Consider the following 23,697-nt stretch of genomic DNA (forward strand, 5'->3'; position numbering starts at 1 on the left):
AGCCCTGGCCATTGTGGATGGAAGATTCTGTCACTCTGCCTTTCAAGAAATAAATCATTAAAAAAAAATTAGAATGAAGACTGGCCTTTTAACAGTGAGTAAGTTGGCCAGGAGTATAAATATCTACTGCCTCTGGGGCTGGCACTGTGTCACGCCCTGGCCTGAAGCGCCAGCATCCCATACAGGGGCCAGTTTGAGACCTAGCTGCTCCACTTCCAATCCAGCTCTCTGCTATGGCCTGGGAAAGCAGTAGAAGGAGGCCCGAGCCCTTGGGCCCATGCAACTGTGTGGGAGACCTGGAGGAAGCTCTTGGCCCCTGGCTCTGGATCGGTGCAGATCTGGACGTTGCGGCCAATTGGGGAATAAACCACTGGATGGAAGACCCTTCTCTCTCTCTGTAGCTCTTTCAAATAAATCAATCTTTTTTTAAAAAAATCTACTTCCTCCATAGGTATCCAGAGTATAAAAAAGTCTGTTTGAATGAGATTTTGGCAATTTCAGGTTATTCTGACGAACTGATCTACCATTAGAAAATGTCTTCTTCAGCAGAGGTCTGTAGCAAGTTTACTCACCAAGAAAATATAATCCTGTATTTGGAATATGACTAAATGGATTCATTCAGATCAAACAAGCAAAAGGAGACAAAAATAAAAACTATATTCAGCCTCTAAAATCTCAGATTTTCAAAAAACAAAACACCAAGAACAAAATGTAAGAATTTAAAATGTTATAAACAGCTTGTAAAGAATCAAATTGTATACACTGTTGAAAGTCGTTTCATATTTTATTTTCTAATTGCACTAGTTTGCATGTGATTTCTTTACATCATTTCCAAATGATGGGAAAGGAAACTTGCAAATCAGTCAGCACTAATGAGCTGTCATTAATCTATATAGTAAAAGGACATAAAGGGATTCATTAAAGACTTAAAAATGAAAATGTTATCAGAGCTATTAATATTAATAAACTTTAATGTACTATAGAGCAGCTGAAATTCTGGAAAATATCTTCAAGCAACTCAGGAACTTCCATCTGTTAGTCTCATGTTTAATTAAATGAAGCTGGTAGCAATTAAAGATCGTGTTGACATGAATGTACTATATTCCACATGTTCCTTCTTTCACAGGAATCAGACTGCAAATAAACAAATGGCAAAGAGAATATAGAAGACATGCATCTTCTATCACACACAATCGTGGATAACAAGTGAAGAGGCAGACACTGCTGTAGGTGTTACACATCCAAAAAAAATCTATAAATCATGAATCCTCCCCCATAATTCTGTGAGGCAGTAGTGTTCTTATCTCCATCTTACAGGGTTTGGGGTACAGGCTATCTGAGCCCAGGACCCACGTTCTTCTTTCCAGCACACTGCCTCAGAAATACCTGGCAGCTGGGAAGACAAGTCCAATACACTCTCCAAATTGTGGTACTCATTTGATACCTGAGAGCCTAGTATCTTTTCACACTTGCAGTAAGACTTGATTCAGATTTTGTTCTTTTTTGACTAGGAAGAAAAAAAAAGCAAGGATAAAAGGATGGTGGTTGAAAGTAAACCAAAAACAAAGTAGTGAGCAAAAGTTCATGTGCATCCCAAAAGTCTAAGTGAAACTTATCCTTACTAAGCAGGATAACAATAAACATCATACCAACACAAATCCTTTTAATTATGACAGTCAGATAACACAAAGAACCTTTCATTTCTGATACTTTTAACTGTCAAGCCAGTCAATACTGGATGTTAAATCTGTACACAGTAGAAATCTAGCTAGGTATTTTATTCAAAACATGCTTTTATCTATTTGACTACTCAGAATTATTCTGAAGTCAATACTGACAGCAGCTTATACTTATATTAAAGATGTCAACATCATAACTTAATGTTTATGTAAGACAGATGAGATTAAGCTAAAGTACAAGTCACAAAGAGTTTTATAAGCAACTATTTAGTCATGATTCCAGAGATGTGATGAGTAAACCAATGGCCATTCCTCACTAAAAGAGAAGCAATTCCACCATGCATAGTTTACAGACTCTTGAGGATACTTTTTAACGATAAGAAGCCTCTTTAGAAGATGGATGTTCAAGAAAGATTCAACAAACAAATCAAAGTTAAACAATCAAATCTTGGCAAGTCTTTTTACACACAAATGCTTGGTTTGGTTATTTAGTCACTTTAGTTAAACATATTTATATTGTAACTGGAAGTGGGAACAATGCACAAAAAATCCAACCTTCTCAAATTCATGAGTAGTAACTGTTATACCCTCTTAGGAGTAAAACCATCATTCTTAAGATTTCTCAAATATTTTATTCTCTTTCTTAGCATTATAGTATATTATAGGAGCCAAAGAATATAGCTAAAAAAAAGTAAAAACAAATTCTTGAGGACCACTTCCATTCCTTACTTGAAGTACAATCTAATCAATAGAACTATAAAATTTCCACATCAAATATATGTTAGTAAAATAATTCCCCCAAGTAGTGTTGCATGAGCTACAACTTTACCTCAACTATTTTAATCATGATTTGAGATTTTCCAGGATGCAACAGCACTAGACTGGGTGGTTACTACCTAGACAAGAAAAAATATATCACCAGCAAATACATGAATTGGGGTCATAGTCATAATTTTAAAAACTCTCTAGATAAACCATATCTATTACAGGACTGAAGTAGAGAAACTAATGTCCGACTTATATTATCCTGAATAGGAACTGTATCACATATGCAGAGATCAAATACTCTTGATAAAATAACTTGGAAGGATCTATAGATACCATAAAATTTTCAAAATACTTTTATGTACAGGAGCCTAAATATCTTGGCTTTAGGTTGCGGGTGAAGACAATCGCTAAATAAATCTTTCAAGGCTGGTTTTCCATGAATATTAAAAACCAGCCGTTGGCCTCAGATCCATTCCACCTAGGTAAGTGTTCAGACATTCCAAAGAAAAGCAAACAGGTGTTACAACTATACATTCTATTCAAATTGCCATTCTTTAACTTAATGCTTTACAGTACCTCAGATTTTGAATCCAGAGTCTGCACATTTAAGAAATCAGAGCAAGAGTATGATTCAAGAAGATTTGCTTATTTTTTTGAAGGCATGTGAAGGTATTTTGAAGCCATGTATGTGTTTACTGCCTTGTGTATTATATTTCATTACTGAAAAGTTCTTTGGAAATCAAGAAGAAAAATTCCACAATCTATACAATGTAGGTCTTTTTTTCAAGTTGCACATGATTTCAGTGTGGCTGAATAATTAGTCCAACCTTAACTTCATTTTTTGAGTTGATATCTAAAAACTGAATAAGGAAGCGTAAACAGAAATTCCCAATACAAGGGAAAAACAAAAATCTGTCCAAGTAAAATGTATCCTTAGCACAAAGTAAGGGCATAATGTAGTCTGCAGCATAATATTTTATTGTATTTCTCTTCCATTCGGAAACTGGAGACCATTTTTTTATTATTTCCTTCTCTTTCCTTAGCTTAGGGATAGGTTGAAAAAGGTTTAATTTGTACACGTTGTCACAAAATTAAAATCTCATTTATATATACTTTAACTGTTTATAAAGCACTCAAAATTGTAGCTTACATGTATATGACGTCTGAAAAATAACACTTTTAACATAATTTTTTGTTCTGTAAAAATATTTTACATACATGCACATAATCAATTTTTTGGTTGGGAAATTTCCTATCCATAGTAAGTTAAAAAAAAAAAGTCAACAATTATATCAATATTTCCAATGATAACTGTGTGCCACCTAGTGATCAATTTCTGTAACTACCAACCTTACAAATTCAAAATTGTTATTAAAACCCAGTTTCTTAAAAACTACATTTTAGAAATGCTTTTTATAGATATATTTATGGCAAAATAAGATCATGAAAAGAATGTGTATGATACCAAAATTAGTATAAAAATAGCCATATACTACTTAAATATGAAAACCAGACTTATCATTTTTTACTTCAAATGCAGATTTCTGTCTTCCTTACATTTTAGGAAACACCTACGTAACTAGAGTATACAGGAACACACTGTACAGACTAGTCAAAACTAGGGCTTATTCAGAATCCATAATGAGTACAAGACAAATGGCTTATTCAAAACATCTATTTACTTACTGGAAGTGGTCAAAGCAGGATAGGCAGTAATGTATTTTTAAATAGATGTGGTCTTCTACCCATAAGCTCCATTACATCAAAAGAACAAGGTAGCCTTAACATCTCACTTAAGATCATTCAACATTATCAGTTTTCAAAGAAATAAATCAGTCTGCCTTAACAAACTGCAATCATGCTAATGAAATTTCAATCTTCTTTAAGGGTCACGGCCAAAATCCAAACTGCAGGACAATCTTCGGAAAAACTGGAATGTAAAATGCTGAGTTCCACTTAGATCTGAAAGAGAAAGGAACATCATAGTAAAGGAAGAAAAATCCTCACATTCCAACGCTACTACCTATGAGGAAGACTTTCACCATCGTAGGCTATCTGGGAAACAAGTCCATGCGCCAGGTTTGTCTAAGTCCCAGCCTGCCATCAATAATCTGTATCATCTCCTTGCTCATGTTATTTCTGATCCGCCTCCCTGCTAATGGCCTGAGAAAAGCAGCAGTAGATTGCCTAAGTGCTTGGGCTCCTGCCATCCACGTGGGAGACTCAATGAAGCTCCTGGCTTCAGCCTGGCTCTGCCTTGGCCACTGCCAGGCATCCGCAGAGTGAACCAACAGATGGAAGATTGACCTTCACTCTCTATGTAATTCTAACTTTTGAATAAATAAATAAATAAATAAATCTTTAAAAAAAGGAAAAGAGGGGCCAGCGCTGTGGCATGCTGGGTAAAGCTGCTGCCTGCAGTGCCGGCATCCCATATGGATATGAGTCCCGGGTGCTATACCTCCAATCCAGCTCTCTGCTATGGCCTGGTATGGCAGTGGAAGATGGCTCAAGTCTTTGGACCGCTGCACCCATGTGGGAGACCCGGAAGAAGCTTCTGGCTTCGGACTGGCATAGCTCCGGCCTTTGTGGCCATTTGAGAGGAAACCAGGGGATGGAAGACCTCTTTCTCTGCCTGTCTCTGTCAGTCTATCTTTCAAATAAATAAATAAATCTTAAAAAAAGAACAGGACAAATGTGATCTAATTCTTCCTAGGTCAATCTGGTTACAGCGATGACTAGGATGCCTATAAACCATCTGGAGAAATAGCTTAGGTTCTCAGGTCATAAGAGAACTCCCCAGATGGCCATAATGGCCTAGGCTGGTCCAGGCCAAAACCAGGAGCCTGAAACCCAGGTTTTCCATGTGGGTGGCAGGGGCTCAGGTATGAGTCACATTCTGCTTTTCCAAGAGCGTTAGCAGGGAGCTGGATTGGAAGTGCAGCAGCTGGGACTGGAACCAGGGCTCCAACATGGGATGCCAGCACAAACTGCAGCTTAACTCGTTGTGTTACAATGCCAGCCTTGTAGTGTTTAAAACTTTAAAATGCATATGCACACTGGGGTGTATTTATGATTATTCTAAATGGTTTAGAGATGCATCAAAATACAAAACAGGATGGGGAGTGGGGATCACTGTGGTACAGTCAGTTAAGATGCTACTTGGGATGCCTGCATACCATATCTGAGTGCCAGGTTCAAGTCCTGGCTACTCTGTACTTTCAATCCAGCTTCCTGATGAAGCACTTGAGAGGCAGTGGGTAATGGTCCAAGTGTACACGTTCCTGCCATCCACATGGGAAACTCAGGTGGAATTCCTGGCTCTAGGCTTTAGTCTGGCCCAGCCCTGGCTGTTGTGGGCACTGCTTTCAAATAAATAAATCAGCCTCCCCACACCCTGCCATGTTCCTGAGTTCCACATCTGCAGACTCAACCAACTGGGAATTATACAGTATAACAACTATTTACAATGTGTTATGCATTATAAGCAATTCACAGATGCAATTTTATTTATGGCACTTGGACATTCTTGGATTCTGGTATCAACAGAGGATTCTAGAATCACTCTCCCTTGCAGACTACACAGCAAAATGTCAATTGCAGAATTTCGGTAGCTCTCACATGTGGTGACTACATCCTATTCCCCCAAGACCAGGTGTGCATTTTTTGAAATCTGGTAATTTTATTGTACAATGTTGGTCAGGAACAACTTCTTTAGGTACTGTAAAACTTCAACTTTGAGGCAAATGAAACATTATTGGAATATATAAGGAGGTGGCTTGTGAACTACATTTTACGTAGAGGGTTGAAACCAAGGACCCAATACAGATCTAAGAGTAACTTATGATATCATCGTAATAATCAAATATTTTATACCACCAGATGACCAAGTTACAATTTCATTCAAATATAAACTTCTGTGAAGCAGAAGTACAGTGAAACATTCACTCCTATGGGCACTATTGCTTTACTGTTAGGAAAAATACTTTCCTCAAAGTAAACACACTAACCAGAAATCAAGAGGTTGCCAACAGTGCATACTCATCAGATACACTAACTGGCAACAGGCCACCATTTTAACAAGGATTTCAGTGTATGTTCTAATTCAATGCTTCATATCAAGTTGAAACAAGATTTTTCTTTCAATATACTAACAATTCAATTGTGAAGGAATGCCCCTTTGATAAGATCTTGTATTTCTCAAGTGCCTACTAAATTTAACAGCTATCTCTTCAGATATTTTTAATTAAACAAGTTATGAATAAAGGGCTTGACATTCATACTGCCAAAGCAATAACTAAGATTTTTCATGAGAAACACTGAATAGGATTTTAAGAATTCTAAAAGTAACAGACTGATCAGCTGGCCTCTAAATACTTTGGAATATTTCAATTCTTTGATAAGACTCAAAATATAGCAGGAAGTCTTTAATTCTTAGAATTAAAGGAATTTAGGGAAAGAGCAGGTTTCTCTCTGGATTTCCACGAACAGAAAGCAGAAAACGTGAGGTATATCTACTTACATCATCAATGTCTTCATCATCATCTCCAATGTCATCAAACTGGATTTCATCATCATCTCCAGGGCCAAATGTATCAGTTTCATTGATTTTCGCTAAAGATACAAACACATGCACTCATATAATTAAGATGTTATTAAAACGAGCATCTGCCCACTTTAAGAAGTGGGTCTGATACTCAATGTCATAATCCTAAAAGGATGCTCTCATCAGCCAACTTGTAACAGTTCACAGTTTCGTTATAAGGAAAGCCTTCCTGGGGCCGGTGCTGTGGTGCAGCAGGTAAAGCCGCTGCCTGCAATGCTGGCATCCCATATGGGTACCAGATCGTTTCCTGGCTGCTCCACTTCCAATCCATTTCCCTGCTAAAGGCCTGGGAAAAATGGCCGAAGATTGCCCAAGTGTTTGAGTCCTTGCCACCCACATGGGAGACCTGGATGAAGTTCCTGGTTCCTGGCTTCAGCCTCACCCAGAGCTCACCATAGTGGCCATCTGGGGAGTAAACCAGTATATGGAAAATCTCTGTCACTCTTTCAAATAAATCTTAAAAAAAAAAAAAAAAAAAAAAAAAAAGTAAAGGAAGAAAGCCTTCCAACATCTACTCATCAACCCTACTATACATAGCAATATACTATACAACAAAATTTCCTGGAAGGTCACTGCTATGTCAAATGGACAGCACTTGTGCTATAATTTTCTTTTGTTCACAAAGACATTTTTGGTAGCTTCCAATTACACTAATTCTGAAGCTTTCACAACTTCCAGGTGGGCTTCAAAGTTTGAGCACATGCTAACATTTTCTCAAGAGAATAGCTAATTCATTAATCAGACTCATCAATCACAAAGATTTAAACAAGACATCTATATCCATAAGCAATGAAAATGAGTAAGGACATGCTAGTCCTATTGCCAATATACTAACTAGCATTTTCTAGAACAGATATGCCAAGAAAATAATTTCATAGTTAGGTAAAACCGTGCTTTTCAGTATATACAAGAAGGGGCAGGCTTTATGGCACAGTGAGTTAAGCTACTACCTGGGATACCTGTATTGTCTCCCTATCAGCGTGCTGGTTTGAGCCCTGGCTACTCTGCTTCCCATCTAGCATCCTGCTAGTGCAATTGGGAAGGTAACAGATGACCGGCAAGTACTTGAGTCCTTGTCATCCATACAGAGACATGAATGGAGTTCTGTGTTTCTGGCTTTGCCTGGCCCACCCTTGGCTGCAGCGGGCAACTGGGGAGTGAAGAAGTGTATAGAAGATTTCTTTCTCTGGCTCTCCCCCTCTCTTATGGTCATTCGAACAAAATTTTTTTTTTGAAAGCATACAGAGTGGAGTCAAAAATATTTGCCAAGTGAAAAATTCAGGCTCACAATATAGTATAAAGTACATTTCCCCTTTAATGAGGTTATCAGAAGCATTTTTGTTTTATGTTTTCTGTATTAAAAATGTATTACTGGGGCCGGCATTGTGGTGAAGTAGGTAAAGCAGCCATCTGTAATGGCAGCATTCTATATGGGAGCAGATTTGTGTCCTGGCTGCTCTACGTCTGATCTAGCTCCCTGCTGATAGTCTGGTAATGCAGAAGAGGATGGCCCAAGTGTTTGGGCCCCTGTCACCCATGTGGAGACCCGGAAGAAGCTCCTGGCTTCGGATCGGTGCAGTTCCAGCCATTGCGGCCATTTGGGAAGTGAACCAATGTCTTTGTCTATAACTCTACCTCTCAAATAAATAAAAATCTTTAAAAAAAAAAAGTTTTATCCAAAGTAGCCATGCTTTTGCACTACAATGACAGAACGGGGTAGTTGTAACACACACCACATGGCCTGTGAAGACTGAAGTAATCACTACCTGGTCCAAGTTTGCAAATTCCTATCTTATATCACAGACTTTTTTCTATCTGCTAATAATGGGATACAGAAATTACAAATTCTAGGGGCAGCACTATGGTGTAGCAGGTAAAGCCTCTGCCTGCAGCACTGTACTTCACTTGTTTTCCCCACTTGGCCACAACGGCTGGAGCTGCGCCAATCCAAAGCTAGGAGCTTCCCACACAGGAAAAGGGGCCCAAAGACCTGGGCCATCTTCTATTGCTTTCCCAGGCCATAGCAGAGAGCTGGATTCGGAAGTGGAGCAGGCGGGACTCAAACAGGCGCCCATATGGGATGCCAGCACCGCAGGCGGCAGTTTTACCACAGCACCGGCCCCTGTACTCCACTTCTGATCCAGGTCCCTGCTAATGTGTCTGGGAAAGCAGCAGATGATAGTCCAAATACCTGGGCCCCTGACATCAATGTGGGAAACCCAGATGGAGTTCTGTACTCCCAGCTTCGGCCCAGCCCAGCCAGGGCTGTCGGCAGCCATTTCAGGAGTGAATCTGCAGATGGAAGATTTCTTTCTCTGTCACTCTGCCTTCTAAATAAATATTTTTTTTTAATTAAAAAAAAAATACTACATTAGTATTTGGAGGGAGAAAACAGAAGAAAACCCTATGAGGGGGGCACTGTGGCACGGCGGGTAAAGCCTGGAAAAGCAATAGAAGACAGCTCAAGTCCTTGGGCCCCTGAAGTCATGTGGGAGATCCAGAAGAGGCTCCTGGCTTCGGATTGACTCAGCTCCGGCCTTTGCGGCCATCTGGGGAGTGAACCAGTGGATGGAAGACCTCTCTCTCTCTGCCTCTCCTTCTCTCTATGTCTAACTCTGACTTTCAAATAAAAAAATAAATCTTTAAAACAAACAAACAAAAAACCCTATGGAGTATGGGTATTTGGCACCACAGTTTATCTACTGGCTGACACTCCTGAATCCCTGGGTCTAAGTGCTGGCTATGTTCCCGATTCTAGCTTCTTTCTAGCGCACACCCTAGGAGACAGAAGGTGACAGCTAAAATATCTGTGTTCCTGCCACCCATACAGGAGACCTTGAGTTCTGGGCTCCTGGTTTCAATTGGATCTAGCCCTGGCTGATGCAGGCATTCAGGGAGTAAACCAGGGGAAGGAATGTATCACAGTCTGTCTCTTCCTTTGCCTTTCATATAAAATGAAAATAAATAAGTAAAATTTAAAAAAAAACAAAACCCTATGGGGGCCGGCACCGTGGCTCTCTAGGCTAATCGTCCGCCTTGCGGCGCCGGCACCCAGGTTCTAGTCCCGGTCGGGGCACCGGATTCTGTCCCGGTTGCCCCTCTTCCAGGCCAGCTCTCTGCTGTGGCCAGGGAGTGCAGTGGAGGATGGCCCAAGTGCTTGGGCCCTGCACCCCATGGGAGACCAGGAGAAGCACCTGGCTCCTGCCATCAGATCAGCGAGCGCAGTGCGCCGGCCGCGGCGGCCATTGGAGGGTGAACCAACGGCAAAGGAAGACCTTTCTCTCTGTCTCTCTCTCTCACTGTCCACTCTGCCTGCCAAAAAACAAAAACAAACAAACAAAAACCCTATGGGATACTGATACAAGGATATGATGGTTTGAAAACTATAAAAATCAACAATACGTAACTGTTTTCCTTCATTTTTAACACAGATGAACACTGACAATCTCTTGAGGAATTTTAAAATAAGTACCACAAAAAATTATTTCTTTGGCACCACACCAAAGTCCAAGGCTTATAAAGTATAACTCCTCACCAGAAGTACATTTATTATGAACAGAATTCTAGCAGTGAGGTACTGTAAGAAAAAAGCTTAGTTTGCTGATCCTTGCCATAAAGGGCTTTTGAGACCAGAAAATTGGAGAACTACTGTGGTAGCCTAACACTATACTAGAAATGATATAGTAGGTTCTAAGACACTATTCAACTGTACCTATTGGTTTTAGGAAGATGGTGTAATAGGCAGTCTTGAAACTGATCATGTTTAGTACAAAAATAGACACGCAAAATCCACAACATTCTACCAATATTTTTTCACCTAACCACAACATGTTAGTATAACTCAGACATTACCATGCTCTGGAAGCTCGCCATACGCCTTCAGACTTCTAGCTTCATCCGCATTGTATTTTAAAATTACGTCAGCTTTGTTATCCTTAAAGAGAGACAAGTAACAAGTAAAACTGATCATGATAAAATGCTATATAAAATTATTTTCAGATTGACAAAGCCTTTTCCATATTTTAAAGTTTCTTCATAACCTCTGAAAAACATCCTTGGATTTAACCAAGAAAGAAGGTTACTATACATGATTGAAAGATGGAACAATAAGCTGAGGAAAGATATTTACAGATCTCATTTTAATAAGAACTATGCACACTCGATCGTTTTGATTATTAACTATTATCCTTTGATTATAAGTCTTTTGAAACATCAAAGTTTCCTGGGACTGTAATTTGCAGGGTGATCAAGCACTGCAATTAAAAAAACCTGAGACTACTATAATGCTCTAAGGAAATACACTTTTCCATGTCTCTGTGCTGCTTAGGGTATGTCAATCAGAATTTCCTGTGGAGCTTTTATATCTCCTGAAGACACATTAGTACATGTGAAGTAAAGACAAGAATCTGTGCTTTAAAAACTTCTTCGGGCTTCTTGACACAAATATTCCACTCAAAAATAATGCCTTAGAATACCCACACTTCCTTCACTTGAAAAGAAAAGAATCTAAGTTGGCCAGTGCCGCGGCTCACTAGGCTAATCCTTCGCCTGTGGCGCCGGCACCCGGGTTCTAGTCCCGGTCGGGGCGCCGGATTCTGTCCCGGTTGCTCCTCTTCCAGTCCAGCTCTCTGCTGTGGCCAGGGAGTGCAGTGGAGAATGGCCCAAGTGCTTGGGCCCTGCACCCCATGGGAGACCAGGAGAAGCACCTGGCACCTGGCTTCGGATAGGTGCAGTGCGTCGGCCATAGCGGCCATTTGGGGGGTGAGCCAATGGAAGGAAAGGAAGAACTTTTTCTCTCTCCCTCACTGTCTAACTCTGCCTGAAGAGAAGAGAAGAAAGAGGAGAAAAAAGAAAAGAATCTAAGTTACCAGAAAAAAAAAAAAAAGATTACTTTAAATTCGAAGGCAGTGGGGCCAGCGCTGTGGCATAGTAGGCTAAACCGCCACCTGCAGCTCTGGCATCCCATATGGGTGCTGGTTTGAGTCCCGGCTGCTCCACTTCTGATCCAGCTCTCTGCTGGATCAGCCTGGGAAAGCATAAGATGGCCCAAGTGCTTGGGCCCCTGCACCCATGTGGGAGACCTGGAAGAAGCTCCTGGCTCCTGGCTTCAGATCAGCTCAGCTCTGGCCTTTGTGGCCATTTGCGGGGTGAACTAGTGGATGGGAAGACCTCTTTCTCTGTCTGTCTGTCTTTAATTCTACCTCAAAAATAAAATAAAATCTGAAAAAAAAAAATTTTTTTTCAAAGGCAGTGGAATTCAGATCAGTACTTCTTAAACTTGTAAAGTATATAGAATTCCATGAACATCTTGTTAAATGCATGTTCTAAATAAGGAGGCCCGGGGTGGGGTTCAATAATCTGCATTTCTGGGGCTGGAGCTGTGGCGTAGCAGGTAAAGCCACCAACTGCAGCGCCAGCATCCCATATGGGCACCGGTTTGAGACCTGGCTGCTCCACTTCCCATCTAGCTCTCTGCTGTGGCCTGGGAAAGCAGTAGAAGATGGCCAAAGTCCTTGGGCCCCTGTACCCGTGTGGGAGACCTGGAGGAAGCTCCTGGCTCCAGATTGGTGCAGCTCCAGCCATTGAAGCCAATTGGGGAGTAAACCAGCAGATGGAAGACCTCTCTCTGTGTAACTCTGCCTTTCAAAGAAATAAATACATCTTAAAAAAAAAAAAAAAAAAAAAAAAAAAGAGGCCGGTGATGCAGCTCAATAGGCTAATCTTCCACCTGCGGCGCCGGCACACCGGGTTCTAGTCCCGGTCGGGGCATCAGATTCTATTCCAGTTGCCCCTCTTCCAAGCCAGCTCTCTGCTGTGGCCAGGGAGTGCAGTGGAGGATGGCCCAAGTGCTTGGGCCCTGCACCCCATGGGAGACCAGGAGAAGCACCTGGCTCCTGGCTTCGGATCAGTGCGGTGCACTGGCCACAGTGGCAATTGGAGGGTGAACCAACGGCAAAGGAAATCCTTTCTCTCTCTCTCTCCCACTGTCCACTCTGCCTGTTTAAAAAAAAAAAAAAAAAAAAAAAAAAAAAAACCACACACCACAACCCCTGCATTTCTAACAAGCTCCCAGGACACAGTGATGTTACTTATCACCAGACTACCCTTTAAATGGCAAAGACACAGAAGACCAATCATGGGAGATTACAAATCAAAAGACTTAGTGCTGGCTGTACTGTACAGCTGGAATGTTACTCCTTTCACAACACTGCCGTCCTTACTGTCAAACAACCGTTCTTACATTGTTGCAATCAAAAGAAGAAAATGAACATTAAAATGCTATGAATTTGAAGCAGGCCTTCTCAATGTTGGGACCACTGATTATTTTGAAGGTCAGAAAATTCTTTGTTGCAGGATGTGATACTATGCATTGTAAGATACTCAGCTTCATCCCTGGTCTCCATCCACTACATATGCTGGCAATGCTTCACCCCTCCCTCAGTTCTGATAATCAGAAATGTCTCTAGACACTGCTAATGTCCTCTGGAGGGCAAAATAACCCATAGTTGAGAATCAGTGATTTAAAGTGAAGCTTTTCATTCTTTATTCTGGAATATATATTTAAAAATCAAAGTAGAATCAAGACTCTAAAAAGAGATAATTACATGGGGATGAATTTTAGCAGGTGGAAATCAAATCGAGTTCAGACTCTCAATGAGTCAGGGTAGAAACCACGAAGGGCAACAACCCTTTTTTCCCTAAGTGCTCATCTAAACTCATAGCACATACTTACGCCAGAATGTACATGATATAATTACTTGTGCCCTTGTCTTATTTTCTCCAATACCAAGCTGTAAGACTAGGTAGAATGAGAGCTTTAAACACTCATCTGTATTGCCTCAAGTAATGGTTCCCAAATTTTGATTAAAGATAACCAAACTAGCTCTTAAGAAACGGCTCTAGTAAACAATGAAAAATTTAAATATAGTATTTACCTGATAGTCTCGAAGACCAACCAATATAATGTCTGAGGTATTTATCCAAACCTATAAAAGAAAAGCCACTGTATGTTATACTTAAAAACAAACATTGGAGCTGGTGTTGCGGCAAAGCAGGTTAAACCACCACCTGCAATGCCAGCATCCCATCTGGGCAACAGTTCAAGTCTTGTCTGCTCTACTTCCAACCCAGTTCTACGTTAATCTATTTAGAAAAGTAGGGGAAAATGTCCCAAGTCCTTGGGACCCTGAACCAGTAGACGTGGATGAAGCTCCTGGCTTCTGCCTGGTCCAGCCCAGCCTTTGTGGCCATTTAGGGAGAGAATCAGTGAATGGAAAATTTCTGTGTAGCTGACTTTCAAATAAATAAATAAATCTTTTTAAAATAAATAAATAAAAACAAAGAATCAAGAAATTTCAGAACAATGACTGGTTTATAAATTAAATTATTTGTGAAGTGGTTATTATCTATTTCATGAAAACAAAACATTATGTGTTTTTATCTTCCCTTTCTTCATACTCCCAACCCCTACAGCTTCCAAAATCTCTTTAGATTGGAAACAGAAGGATTCACATACTAAATTAATGTGTGTGTGTGTGTGTGTGTGTTGGGACTTTCAAACAATCTGATAAATAAATAACACCTACTGTGACAGTGAACTAATCATTACTTTACCAGGCAACCCATTCATGATCACATTCAGGAAATTTAACATTAATTCAACATTTACTTAATATAATTCATAGTCATATTTTCTTAATATCCTTTCCTGCTATCTCCCCAGTCTCCACACCAGAACTGAAACAATGGTCACATACTGTAAACCATCAAATTTTAAGTCTCCTTGAGGCTGGAATAGCTCTCCAGATGTTTTTTCATGACATTTTATTAAAAGCTGGGCTATTTGTTTTATAGAATGTCTCATTATTTTGGATTTATTCCTTCTCCATGATTCAGATTCAGGTTAAACCTTTCAGGCAGGGATACAACACAGATAACGCAAATGATTTTCTAAACAACAGAATTAACACTAAAGACCTTGCTGTTTAACATTATAGGTAAGTCAAACATAGGTAAATCCTCCAGGAACTTACAAAAATGAGGCCCTTGTCCCATAAAACCTATAAAGCATTTTCACCATAACCAATTTTATACTAGAATAAAGCAAATCTCCACACATACCTTTTTTCTCAATTTCCCTCTGATGTGACACAACCTCTTTACACCATCAAAACACATTGCTTCTAATCGTCCATTTCCCAACATTTTGATTACTTGAGCATACTCTGGACAGAGGGCAGGAATAAAAGAGTATGGGATACTGTTCACTTCTGATAAAAGCAACTAAATAACCCAAACAAAACTGACAAGTAAGAACACATAGGTATACTGAATGGGAATAAATATATATAGTAGTAAAAGCATAAATAAATACAACAGAGTTATAAACACCAAGTTAGTTAATGTCAGAATTAAAACCAAGACTCCAGTAGTATTTCACATGTTTGAATTATCTACTTATTTTTAATGAGTAGACTGGTAGTTGTCTTCATGACTGTATTCTCTACCCAAGTCAAGGCGGCTAGTCCAAAAAATGTACACTATACCTCATCAGTCTGTCACATTCAAATCCCTGGCCAGGTACGGGTGTTTGGTGCAGCAGCTGAGACTGCTTGAATACCCACATCCCCTAGGTTCGATCCTGGCTGTTTCTGATTCCAACTTCCTGCTAAGGGAGGCAGCAGGTGATGGCGGAAGTACTTGGCGGGAGATCGACAGAGTTCTGCACTTTTGGCTTCAGCCTGGCCCAACTCTGGCTATTTTGGGCATTTGAGAGTCAACCAGTGGACAGAAAATCTCTCTGCCTCTGTCTCCCAAAAATTTGGGCGGGCGCTGTGGCTCACTTGGCTAATCCTCCGCCTGCAGTGCCGGCACCCCGGGTTCTAGTCCCGGTCGGGGCGCCGGATTCTGTCCCGGTTGCCCCTCTTCCAGTCCAGTTCTCTGCTGTGGCCCGGGAAGGCAGTGGAGGATGGCCCAAGTGCCTGGGCCCTGCTCTTGGCTTCAGATCAGCGCACTGCGTCGGCCATAGCAGCCATTTGGGGGGGTGAACCAACAGAAGGAAGACCTCTCTCTCGGTCTCTAACTCTGCCTGTCAAAAAAAAAAAAAAAAAAAAAAAAATTTAAGAACTCTGCCCAACTGTGACTGGCCTTTTTCTCAGAACCTTTAGAAGAAATCTTACAAAATTTCAATACATTTGGCAAAAGAAAGGGGTGTAAACTTTTAACAACCAAAATCTTGCTAAAAGGGTACCCAGGAATCCAAAGGGTTGACATTTGGAAGTAAATGACTCAGAATACACTGAGCCTAGTACCCTCTCAAGTGCCTTAACGTGGTTGGTGAGAGGGGCCAGTGCTGTGGCATGGCAGGTAAAGCCACGGCCTACAGTGCTGGCATCCCATATGGGCATCGGTTCAAGTCCCAGCTGCTCCACTTCCAATCTGGCTCTCTGCTATGGCCTGAGAAAGCAGAAGGCCCACGTCCTTGGGCCCCTGCACCCACATGGGAGACCCAGAAGAAGCTCCTGGCTCCAGATTGGCCCAGCTCCGGCCATCGCGGCCAACTGGGGAGTGCACCAGCGGATGGAAGACCTCTCTCCGTCTGCCTCTGTTAACTCTGCCTTTCAAATAAATAAATAAATCTTAAAAAAAAAAAAAAAAAAAAAAGTTTGGTGAACTCAGAGGGGAAACTCTTGCAAAGTGGGGAAAAAATATCAACAATTATTAGCTGTCCCACTAAAGACAAATGCTAATAGAGGCAAGAATGACTAAGGCTAATCAAAGGTCTTTTAGCCTAAAAATTTGTTTCATTTTTAGTGGTTTATCTGTACAGCATGAATAAATTCACCAAAAATTCTGTAAAGGGAGTGGGCATGTTTCCTGACGGCTGACATCTATGTCCCCGTATCGGGGTAGCTGGATTTAACACTGGCCTCCAGTTTCTGTCTCGACATGGCTTCCTGCAAAATGCAGACGCTGGGAGGCACTGGTGATGGCTCCTCAAGTATTTGGGTTCCCAGCTCCCATCTCCAACCCCAGCAGTTAGTCATTTGGATATGAACCAGTGGACGGGAGCTCTCTCTACCTCCACTCCAATCCCCCCCTCAAAAAAATGAAAAATACAAAATCAGTAACAAGGTAATACAGTTCTTTGTTAAAGTGCTGAAAATTATTGGGACAGCAGGAGAAACAGGGATATGGGCTATACCATAGATGTAGCTTTAAATTGCCTAAGTATGGTACACAATACATTGAAGTCATGTGCTCTGAGGAGACCTATGATGAAAGAAGTAGCAGGTCTTCAACTAAACAGAACCACATACTGGCACTGGAGAAGGGGGAGGTTTTCAACAACCTCGAAGTCATCCTTCAAAAACCCATGGTCTAATGAACACACTGTGTAGCACCACTTACCAACAAAAAATCCCATCATTATTCCAAATAACAGAATTGTGAAGTACAGCTTTGCAGGCTTAATTCCCTCTGAACTATACAATTAATTCTTAGTTATAATTCAAGTGTCTATAGAAAACAAGGAAACTTGGCTGGCGCTGCGGCTCACTAGGCTAATCCTCTGCCTAAGGCGCCGGCACACCGGGTTCTAGTCCCAGTCAGGGTGCTGGATTCTGTCCCGGTTGCTCCTCTTCCAGTCCAGCTCTCTGCTGTGGCCCAGGAGTGCAGTGGAGGATGGCCCAAGTGCTTGGGCCCTGCACCCGCATGGGAGACCAGGAGAAGCACCTGGCTCCTGGCTTCAGATCAGTGCAGTGCGCCAGCTGCAGTGCGCCACCCGCAGTGGCCATTGGGGGGTGAACCAATGGAAAAGGAAGACCTTTCTCTCTGTCTCTCTCTCCTCTTTGCCTGTCACAAAAAAAAAAAAAAAAAAAAAAAAAAAAAAAAAAAAAAAAAGGAAGGAAGGAAGGAAGGAAACTTGCATGTTTCCAGAAATACCACCAATCCTCAGTACAGACTGAAAAGATCAGGAAATGACCAAGAAATAGAGAAGAGCAAAAGGGACATGAGATTTACTACTAGGATTATTTACAGATTGAAATTCCATACTTAAAAAAGATATTTCTAAAAAAAGTCTTAACAGGGCTGATAGAGTGGTGTAGCAGGTTAAGGTAACACCTGCAATATTGCCATCCCATATGAGCGATATAGTTCAAGTCCCAGCTGCTCCATTTCCAACCTAGTTCCCTGCAAATGCACCTGGGAAAGCAGCAGAAGATGGCCCAAACACTGAGCCCCCATCATGATGTGGAGACCTAGATGGAATTCCTGGCTCCTGGCTTTGTTCCTGCCCAGCCCCAGCTGCTGCAGTCACTTCAGGAGTAAATGAGCAGAAGGAAACACTCTCTTTCAAATACAGAAATCTTTAAAAAATTCCAGAAGGTGGCTCATGTTCTTGGGTCCCTGCCACCCACGAAGGAGACCTAGATGGAGTTCCCTGTTCCTGGCTTTGGCCTGGCCAAGTCCTGGCTGTTGAGGGCATTTTGGGGGTGAACTAGCAGATGTAAGATTTTGGTCTTTCTCTGCAACTTTGCCTCTCCAATAAATCAATCTAAGAGTCTTAACTTGTGAAAAAGCTTACCTTGTCCGTCCTCTTTGAATACCAGCTCTCTTTTTTCAGATTCGTTCTCGTTCTTACCTCTGCGCCTGTTTTTACCTCCTTTACCTAATGGTTTAAAAAAATTAAAGAGGAAGACATTAATTGTCTGCAAAACAGTATGAGGCCGGCGCCGTAGCTCAATAGGCTAATCCTCCACCTTGCGGTGCCGGCACACCGGGTTCTAGTCCCGGTCGGGGTGCCGGATTCTGTCCCGGTTGCCCCTCTTCCAGGCCAGCCCTCTGCTGTGGCCAGGGAGTGCAGTGGAGGATGGCCCAGGTGCTTGGGCCCTGCACCCCATGGGAGACCAGGAAAAGCACCTGGATCCTGGCTCCTGCCATCGGATCAGCGCGGTGCGCCGGCTGCAGCGGCGGCCATTGGAGGGTGAACCAACGGCAAAAGGAAGACCTTTCTCTCTCTGTCTCTCTCTCTCACTGTCCACTCTGCCTGTCAAAAAAAAAAAAAAAAAAAAAACAGTATGAAAAGAAACTAAATTAAGGATTACAAAAACAAAAGTTCAACTAATTTGGTTTTTACCTAATTTGGTTATTTAATCATATTAAGATTACATTCACCAACCATATTAAACATTAATGTATTATCATCCTTCTACCCTCCTTGGAATTTCCTTTTGGGAAGTTTCTGACATAAAATACAACAGCAAGTATTACATAAAGTTATATAGAAAAATATTCCACTTTAGCACCCTCCTTTCCAAAAAAAAAAAAAAAAAAAAGTACAACTCCATACATACTCTTCTAAGTTGAAGTCTTACTATGCCTTTTTAAGATTTTATTTATTTGAAAGGCCAAGTTACAGAGAGGGGAGGAGGTGGAGAAAGAAACATTTCATGCACTGGTTCACTCCCCAAATGGCCACAAGGGCTAGGGCTGGGTCAGGCAGAAGCCACAATCCAAGAGCTTCACTCAGGTCTCCCACATGGGTGCAGGGGCCCAAATACTTGAGCCATCTTCTGCTGCTTTCCCAGGTGTACTGGCAAGGAGCTGGATGGGAAGTGGAGCAGCTGGGACTCAAAATGGTGCCCATATTGGACACTGGCACTGCAGGCTACAGCTTAACCTGCTGCCCCATTCCACCTCCACCTTTCACTCCCTCCACCTCCACCCCTTAGGTGTCTTCTGAAGCCAGGTCCTATACAAAGAACCTGATGCTTCCAAAATAAAGTGAAGGAGTGTCTAGACAAAGAATTCTGGTTTTCCAAACTTTCAGTAGCAGGGTACTATAAATACTGAAATCCCTACTCAAAACAATTTATGCATGAGTGTTTAGCACTTGGGACACTCATATCCCATATCACAGGGGTTCCATTTGAGTCCCAGCTCCACTTCAGATTCTAGCTTCTTGCTAATGTGCACACAGGGTGTTAGCAGGTGATGGTTCAAGTGTAGGGTCCCTCTGATCCATGTGGGAGACCAGACTGAGTCCCAGGTTGCTGGTTTTGGCCCAAGAACCAAACCAAGCATTCTGGGCATTTGGGAAGTGAACCAGCAGAAGGAAGATCTGTCTGCTTGTTTCCCTGCCTTTTAAATAAAAACAAAAAACTTCTTTTTAAGACAAATTTAGTCCTTAATATCTGTTTGTGTTACATGACCACACTGACAACACCCTTAAATACTATGCAATTACAACCTGTGTTTACTCAGTCGGCAAATCAGGGAATATCACTTATTCCTGCCTTACCAACTGAGTTCACTGAAGCTCCGAAGTTAAGTAACTCATCTAAGACTTGTCGATGAGCAGGGATGGCCAGATTCACTCCTAACCCCTTTCTGCTTTTAGCTCCCACCATGAGGGTATTTTGTTCCCATTCCAGAACCTAAGCCACATTGGTAGCCATTTCCAAAACGTGGGAGAAAGCCTGTAAGTGGGAGTGATACCAAGGGACTCATGTCAAGAGCTTGGAAACAGAAGAAATTCACAACTAGAAAGAATCAAGAATATGGAACTGGAAGTGGGTGTCTGGCCCAGGGGTTGATATGCATGTGCTACATGGGAGTCCAGGGGTTAGGTTCTGGGCTCTGGCTCGTAATTCCAGCTTCCTGCTAATGGAGATCCTGTGAGGCAGCAGTGATGACTTACGTGATTGGGTTTCTGCCACCCTTGTCAAAAACTTGCACTGAGTTCCCGGCTCCCAGGCTCTGTGGGTATTTGGAGAGTGAACTAGCAGATGGGAGCTCTGTCTCTTTACATCAATTAATTTTAAAAAAACCAATCCAGATACTACTCAAAAAAATAAAATAAAATAAAATAAAAAGTTGGGCAGGAACTTGGTGTAGCAGTGGGGTGGCCTGCATCCCATCAGGGAGTGCCTAGATGGAGTCCCAGCTAAGCACTTCCAATCCACCTTTCTGCTAATGTGCACCCTGGGAGGCAGCAGATGGGAGCCCCAGTACTCGGGTTCTTGTTTCAGTCAGGCGTAGCCTTTGCTGTTGCAGGCATTAGGGAAGAGACCCAGCAGATGGAAGATCTCTCTCCCTCTTCCTTTCAAATAAAAAATAAAATTTAACTGGTTACTACACAGACAGACAACACCTTGAATCAAGTGCACCTACTCTCTCCTGGGCAAGTGTCACATTGCTCTATGCTACTGACCAAGAAAATTAAGAGTCCACTATCTAAGGCATTCTTGGAGAGAGAAATGTATTTCAAGCCATTATTTTTATCAGATCTTCAGACTATAGAGTAGATGCTCCAAATAGGGGCAGGATTATTCATAACTGCTGTTTATTGATTATATATCCGAATTTAACAATTCTTCAAATGAACCACCTATGAGCAGCCCAAAGGATTGGTGATTTTAAAATTATATGTAGTGGGGGCCGGCACTATGGCATAGCTGGCTCAGCAGCCATCTGCAAGGCTGGCATCCCACATGGGTACCAGTTCTAGTCCTGGTTGCTCCTCGTATGACCCAGCTCTCTGCTATGGACTGGCAAAGCAGAAGATGGCCCAAATCTTTGGGCCCCTGCACCCGCGTGGGAGACCTGAAAGAAGCTCCTGGCTCCTGGCTTCAGATTGGCACAGCTCCAGCCGTTGTGGCTAATTGGGGAGTGAACCAGTGGATGGAAGACCTCTCTCTCTGTCTCTATCTGTAACTCTACCTCTCTAATAAATAAATAACATCTTAAAAAAAAAAAAAAAAAAAGTCCTGTTCCCTTGGAACCAAAGGGGAACCTATTAATTACCTAAGGGTGGAGTCAAAAGAGGGGTGACTCGGTGCAACAAATATTTATTGAGCATCTCCCAGGTGTCAAGTCCTAGCAACTCAATGTGATTAAGACAAATACTATTCCTGCTCTTTAGAACTTATACTGGAAAACTCATCACCAGAAAGAAAGCGAGGATAAGATACCTATTGATGTTAGAAGAAATCAGGATTGCATGGATTAAAAGAAAATTATAAGGCTTTAAAAATACTGTTTATCATCTCATCTTTCCTAGAAATATTAGAAGTCCCTGTCACAAAAAAATCTGCAAGTCAGATTTGTGACGGCAGCAAGGTGGCAATGTCCTGTGGGAACCACACGTGCACAGATCTTCAAGTACCCTCAGGGACAGTGGGTAGCGACAGCTGCTTAAAGGAAATGTCAAGTAGGACAGAACCAAGGAGGCCTGGGGCAGGGGAAGAAGGTCCTAAGGATGAATAATCAAAGATGCCGTCCTGTGACTGTGCACTATGCCCCTCTCCCATGGGAAACACAATGGTTTTCCCACTTCGACGAGCACACTTGTCTTCAAGAAACTGTAAGTAGCATAAAATGACAACCACTACAACTACGGAAAGCATTTCTTTTAGGAGCGCTCTGCTTGTAAAGAGTGGCCCTTCCACTTTGGAAAACACAAACGTCCTGCAGTCTGACCATTCGTGAACGTTTCGCTTCAGAGTGCAGGGAACTTAAAGGTCTTTGTTCCCACGATATACACGTGATCGAAAGCAAAAGTGGAAAACTTGCCTTAAATATGGAGCAAGTCTTCTGGGGGGAAAAATAAAGTTAAACACTGGGAAGGGATGGAGGAGAGTAAATCTCCAAAGACGAAGCTTTTCAAAAACGCATCGAGGTTTCGCCCACGGCTGACAAGGGGCAGGGAGCAGCCTGAACAATACGGAACAAGTGCCTACAGCGAAGCCGATGGAGGAACATGGGATGGTCGCCAGAGCAAGCAACCCCCTTTTAAAGTTCAGAACTGCTCCCGGGGCTGGACTCTCAGGCCCCGTAAGGACACAAGGGCGGATCGGGAAAGCCCAGGCCGCCTCGGGAACATCCCGCCCCTGGTCCCCATCACGCCGCGGTCAGGCTGGCGCGAATCAGAAGCAAAACCCCACGTTCTCCCTCAGGAGGCCCTACAAAAATGGCGTCGGCTCCACCCCACTGTGAGCAAACTGGGAAATACGAGTAACTTTCCTGCTCCTCTCCCGAGCGGAGAGCAGCGTGCGGGGCACCCAGCCTCGGGCACGGAAGGCGAGAGGGAAGGTCACTGCGGCTTGGGCCACCCGGAGGCCGAGGGCAGGCCGGGGGAGGCTCGGCCGAGCGCAGCCGCGGTCCGGGGTCCGGGCGGCATTACCTTTATTCTTTGGCATGGCGGTGACGGTGGCCTCGCGGCGTTTCTACTTTCTTTCCGGATGGCTGTAGTGCGGCGGCGGCGGCGGCGGCGGCGGCGGCGGGGTCTTCTCCGGGGGGCGCGAGGGCCGGCGAGAGGGAGCGCGCGGAAGGAAGCAAGCGCTGGGGAGCGTGTCGCGTGCGCGGGTGTCTCGCGGCCGAGTTCTTCCCAGATCCACCGGCGCCCACGCTCGGCAGCAGCAAATGGCGTCGCCGCTGCTTGCGTAGCTTTTCCCCGCCTCCCGCCGCCGGCGGAGACCGCTGCTTGCGTAGCTTTTCCCCGCCTCCCGCCGCCGGCGGAGCCCGCCTCCTGGCTCTATGGCGCAGGCGTGGCCGACTGACCTTTATTGTTAAGGCCGAGTAGACGCGTTCTGGGAGGGTTCGCAGAGGGCGGGAGAGAACGTGGGGGGGCGGGGCCGGGAG

The 23,697-nt window shown here is 42.8% G+C and overlaps 1 protein-coding gene across 4 annotated transcripts; it reads right to left on the minus strand.

Moving 5' to 3' along the window:
• Window positions 1-765: 765 nt before the first annotated feature.
• EIF1AX (eukaryotic translation initiation factor 1A X-linked) lies at window positions 766-23,476 on the minus strand. Of its 4 annotated transcripts, none has more exons than XR_011385631.2 (8): window positions 23,240-23,476; window positions 18,641-18,724; window positions 15,175-15,278; window positions 13,989-14,039; window positions 10,906-10,987; window positions 6,970-7,061; window positions 4,134-4,409; window positions 766-1,507 (listed from the first exon to the last, which is right to left on the minus strand). XR_011385631.2 is itself a non-coding variant. In XM_070067186.2 (7 exons), the coding sequence occupies exons 1-7, from the start codon at window positions 23,253-23,255 to the stop codon at window positions 4,404-4,406; spliced, it is 435 nt and encodes a 144-aa protein (XP_069923287.1). In that variant the 5' UTR covers window positions 23,256-23,476; the 3' UTR covers window positions 766-4,403. The 4 variants fall into 4 exon arrangements, 2 of the variants coding, with proteins under 2 accessions (XP_069923287.1, XP_069923288.1); XR_011385629.2 differs by having other exon boundaries at window positions 766-2,575; XM_070067186.2 differs by having other exon boundaries at window positions 766-4,409.
• Between the last annotated feature and the right edge of the window lie 221 nt (window positions 23,477-23,697).

Source organism: Oryctolagus cuniculus, chromosome X (genome assembly GCF_051225735.1).
Source record: "Oryctolagus cuniculus isolate XC-2025 breed Fujian yellow rabbit chromosome X, ASM5122573v1, whole genome shotgun sequence".
In the NCBI taxonomy this organism is placed as follows: domain Eukaryota; kingdom Metazoa; phylum Chordata; class Mammalia; order Lagomorpha; family Leporidae; genus Oryctolagus; species Oryctolagus cuniculus.

Coding starts and splice junctions, on each gene's coding strand:
- EIF1AX (XM_070067186.2), bottom strand. Junction 10,988..13,988: donor TTGGTCTTCGAGACTATCAG/GTAAATACTATA, acceptor TCTCTCTTTAAG/GATAACAAAGCTGACGTAAT. Junction 7,062..10,905: donor TGGCGAGCTTCCAGAGCATG/GTAATGTCTGAG, acceptor TTGTATCTTTAG/CGAAAATCAATGAAACTGAT.